At 40.8% G+C, this 4,474-nt stretch overlaps 1 protein-coding gene and 1 pseudogene across 1 annotated transcript; one reads left to right on the top strand and one right to left on the bottom strand.

Moving 5' to 3' along the window:
* The first annotated feature begins 916 nt into the window (after positions 1 to 916).
* On the top strand, positions 917 to 2,340 carry LOC108554560 (uncharacterized protein DDB_G0290685-like). Its single transcript, XM_017909870.1, has 2 exons — positions 917 to 1,985; positions 2,054 to 2,340. Exons 1-2 carry the CDS (start codon positions 917 to 919, stop codon positions 2,338 to 2,340), a joined length of 1,356 nt encoding a protein of 451 aa, XP_017765359.1.
* A 1,615-nt stretch (positions 2,341 to 3,955) lies between these two features.
* LOC108554561 (elongation factor Tu-like) lies at positions 3,956 to 4,467 on the bottom strand (annotated as a pseudogene).
* Between the last annotated feature and the right edge of the window lie 7 nt (positions 4,468 to 4,474).

Here is a 4,474-nt window from a genome sequence, read left to right on the forward strand (position 1 = left end):
GTTAATTAAAATGGAAACGGTCGACACGTTAGACAATACAGTGGTGTACTGTGAAGAGAGAGATCAATGCAATGAAAAGTTGGAAGAGGTGAAACAAATGAAAGTGTCTGAATTGAGGCGGGAGTTGGAGAAACGCAAACTGAAAATAACTGGAGGCAAGAAAGAGTTGCAGGATCGATTAAGGACTGACATAATGTCCAAGATTGGGGATGGCCAGGAGGAGGATGAAGACGAAGAAGAAATTGAAGGGGAGGGTATACGCGACTGCATGAGAAGAACGTATGTGTTCACCCTCCGAGACATAGAAGAGTGCATGGATACATTTGTCGGTGACGGGGAGACAAACGCACGCAGCTGGGTTCAAGAATTTGAGGAAGCATCTAGGCTATATAGATGGGATGAAATACAAAAGATTTTCTACGCAAAGCGGTTGTTACGGGGATCAGCAAAACTCTTCGTTAAGTACGAAAAGCGTTGCCGAAGTTGGGCAGAGATGAAACGGTCGTTAATAGCTGAATTTTCGAAAACCATGGATACATACTAAGTGCATCGCGAGCTATCGCGTACGAAGAAGAAGCCCGATGAAACGTGTGCTAAGTATGTCTATCGAATGCTGGACATCGCAGACCGAGCGGATATGGAGACACCGGCAATCATAAAATATATCATCGACGGCATCCAAGACGACGAGGTTAATAAAATAATATTGTATGGCGCCAAAAGCATCCAAGAGCTGAGATAGAAGTTCACATACTACGAAGCTATGAAAGAAAATTCTAGATTGCGGAGCCGGCGACCCGAAGAGGGGGCAAGAAGAACAATCCGTGGAACCGGCACACGAGAACCTGTACGGCGATGATTTCTATGCGGAAACAGCAACCATTCGAGAGCCAATTGCCCTACGAAGGGTAAAGGAATGAAGTGCTTTAAGTGTAGAGAGCATGGACATATTGCGTCTGAATGTAAGAACGAGCTACGTAGCTATGTGTACAATATATCTGAAGGCGCAAGGGAAAAGTGCCTAAAGGAGGTCCAAATGGGAGAATATAGGTTAGTAGCGTTGATAGACACCGGTAGCGATTTAAATTTAATGCGAGCGAAACATTACGTTAAAATCGGCGCACCTAGATTAAGAAATAGCGTTTTGGAATTTCGCGGTGTTGGGGAAGGAAATAACCGTTCTTTGGGGGAGTCCTCAACGATAATTACAATAGATCGAACAGCTTATCCCATCAATGTACATGTTGTACCGGACGCATTAACGTCGCAGGACCTAATAATAGGAACAGAATATCTAGAAACGGTAGAAGTTAATTTCAAAAGGGGAGAAATTTCGATCAAGGATCTCGGAGGCGTTGGTAATTCGGTGGTTTCGAGTGTTGATATTGAGCCAGAAGTGAATCAGGTTGATTCGTCTCGCATCATAATCCCTGAAAATAGAAAAACTCTTGAAGACGAAGTTGTAGACGAAGTTGTAGACGAACTTGTAGACGAAGTTGTAGACGAAGTTGAAGACGAAGGTGAGAACCAAAGTAAGGACGAAGGTGAGAAATATTTGGATTTTTATCACGCAGGGAACGGGGAGACCGACGCGATCCAGAAGAGGAACGCAGGATCGAACGGGTTGCCGCAAGTAAGCGACGGTGAAGAGATGCAGGAAGCGGTTCTGGCAGTCGCGATAGGAGGAAAGACGGTAGACAAAGATGTCTACGAAGACGATTGGAAGAACAAGAGCGCGAGCGACGATGAAGCCGACGATGAAAACGATGACGAGGACGACGGAAAGAACGATGGCGCGAGCGACGGGAATAGCAACAATAGAAACGAGAAAGAAGACGAGAGAGAAGATCATGAGGCCGAGGGCGACGATGGAGACGAAGACGAGGACGATGGAAGGAACGATGGCGCGAGCGACGGGAAGGACGACGATGAAGACGAAGACGAGGGCACATACAAGGACAAAAACAAGGACGAAGGCGAGAAGGGTACGAGGACAATGAAAAGACCGATGGCGCGAACGAGAACGAAGACGAGAACGAAGACGAGAATGAAGATGATGAGGACGAAGACGGTTGGAAGAACAAGAGCGCGAGAAACGATGAAGCCGAGGGTGCAGATCACGAGGACAAGGGCGAAGACCGCGAGGCCGAAGACAAGAGCGAGGATGATGGAAAGGGCGATGGTGCGAGCGATGAGAAGAGCGACAACGAAAACGAAGATAGGGACAAAGACAAGGATGAGGACAAGGGTGAAGACGAGGAGGCGAAGCACCGGGACAACTATCAGCACCCGGAGAAGATATTGGTACAGCGACGGCGAGAGGTGCAGAATGGTTTTTGACCGTGGTTGTCTCGTACCAAATCGGGCGTTTACGACAATGTCAAGTTGGCAGGGAAATTGGACAATGCTTTTTTTTAAAGAAGTGCGGCAGTAAACGGCGACAGTGTTAGCGGAACATCTGAGGACAGATGTTCAAGTCAGGAGGGCCGAGTGTGGTATCGCAGGATTAGCGGGTTATCTAGAGTGCGTGCGAAAGGATGAATGATCGTGCGCTAGGATCGTGTGAACTGGATATTTATGAATGTATCGAGTGGCTTCAGGAATGCGTTTTAGTGTTTGGGCTGAGTGACCCGCAGAGGGTAAGATTGCAAGGAGTGCGTGGGAAAGTGTGATTGGAAAGAGAGAATAGGTATGAAAGAGGATAGAATGGATGGTTTTAAATAGGGATGCAAGGGCGTGAGTGGACAGTGACAGAGAGAGAGGGTGTGGAGTCGGTCGCGGTACGTGTAGTATAGGAGAGTTCAGAGAGAGAGAGTTGTGAAAAAAGGTGTATTAGTGTTGCGAAGTATAAACGTGTTGTTAGGATTAATAAATAGTTTTAGTATTATTCGTGTGTTCCCCCCGTATCTCTACATAACTTTATATTTTAATAGCTTATTGCTTAAAAATTTTTTAAATTGTCGTTGATGCTTTACAAGTTTTAAATCTTCATTTGAAATATTTGGCTGTAGAATAATAGTTTTAGCAAATATTTGTAATTCTTTATGCTACAAATTTTTAACACTTAAACCTTCTTTTTATCAATAACTAATAATGCAATTGAAAAAATATTATCAAGGTCATGAGCATACGAATTGTTCTTTTCCTTATGTAATGAAATACGAAAAGTTTCAAGATCAGGTATAAGAATTGGATATTCAGTCTTATTTAAAAATTTACCAATAAAATTAACATTTAATTCAATATTTAAGTTATCTATTTTTAATATTTCCATTGTAGTGCCTTTTCTAATATACTTACTTGATAAGTGTACTGATTTCACTCATTTCACTTTTAATAATTTTAGTTCCTGGTGGATAACCATAACCAGCAGACACTAAAATTTTAACATTACTCTTATTCGGTTCTATAATCTTATTTGGTTCTAAGTAAATTAACAAAAGTTGTTCACTAGAACCACCAAGTATAAAATTAACAATTTCGTGGGCAGTAAGTGATAATAAAAGATTTTGTAATGAAATAAATGTTTGACTTTGTGCACAATGATTTATTTGTGTTTCCATGTGTCATAGTCAAAGGAATTACTAAATGTTGACCTACAAATTTCGTATTGTGGTTTTGTTAAGTTGCGTCCTTTCCTAACTGTATCAACAAATAATTTATTACTAGCATTGAAATTCTCACTTCTGTAATTTACTAAAGTAAATAAACACAAGCCAGCCCTTACTTGTTGTTGATTATTTGTGATTGGTTTACAATTGTGCTTTAATTTTAGAATCACTAATACCTAAAACTTTTCATGGTTCTGGACTATATAAAGAAGGGGTATGACGCTAAATAGTTAGGAATAACGTTAATTTTACTGTCATTAGTAACTTTACTAGTATCATAATGACGAACTGATTTACGGTTTAATTATTCTCCTTTGAGAATAAAGATTTTTTATTTAAGGTTATTATTTGATAACTTCTGTAACTTGTCCAGCACCGTAACAGTTCTTCCACCTACACGGATTGAGAATCGAGTACCTTTCTCAAGGGCAACTGGATGAATCAATCCAACAGTAATAGTAACATAATCACACAGCATAGTTAATTGTGATCTCTCACCTTCATTGATAAAGTCTTCCATAATTCCTGTAACGTCAATTCCCCGAAAATAAAATTTTGGGCGATATGCTGAATTGCATGAAATATGACGTCTACCTTCTTGATCAGTTAGAATATAAACTTCGCCTTCAAATTTAGTACATGGTGTGATTGATCCTGGTTTAGCAATAACTTGTTCACGTTGAATTTCCTCACTCTTAACTCCACGTTATAATCCTCCAACGTCATCACCTGCTTGTGCCTCATCTAACAATTTTCTGAACATTTCAATACGAGTAACAACAACCTTTTTACGACCAATATTAATAACAATAGTATCAATTTCATCATTAACTTTTAAAGTTCCGCGTTCAATTCTTCCAGTA

This window comes from Eufriesea mexicana, unplaced genomic scaffold (genome assembly GCF_001483705.2).
Source record: "Eufriesea mexicana isolate 0111107269 unplaced genomic scaffold, ASM148370v2 scaffold36312, whole genome shotgun sequence".
In the NCBI taxonomy this organism is placed as follows: domain Eukaryota; kingdom Metazoa; phylum Arthropoda; class Insecta; order Hymenoptera; family Apidae; genus Eufriesea; species Eufriesea mexicana.

What these genes read in the sequence shown, in the direction of transcription:
- LOC108554560 (XM_017909870.1), top strand. Translation starts at nt 917, where the DNA reads ATGAAGTGCTTTAAGTGTAGAGAGCATGGACATATTGCGTCTGAATGT. An exon ending in CAAGGACGAAGGCGAGAAGG is followed by an intron (nt 1,986 to 2,053) that starts GTACGAGGACAA and finishes ACGAGAATGAAG; the next exon opens with ATGATGAGGACGAAGACGGT.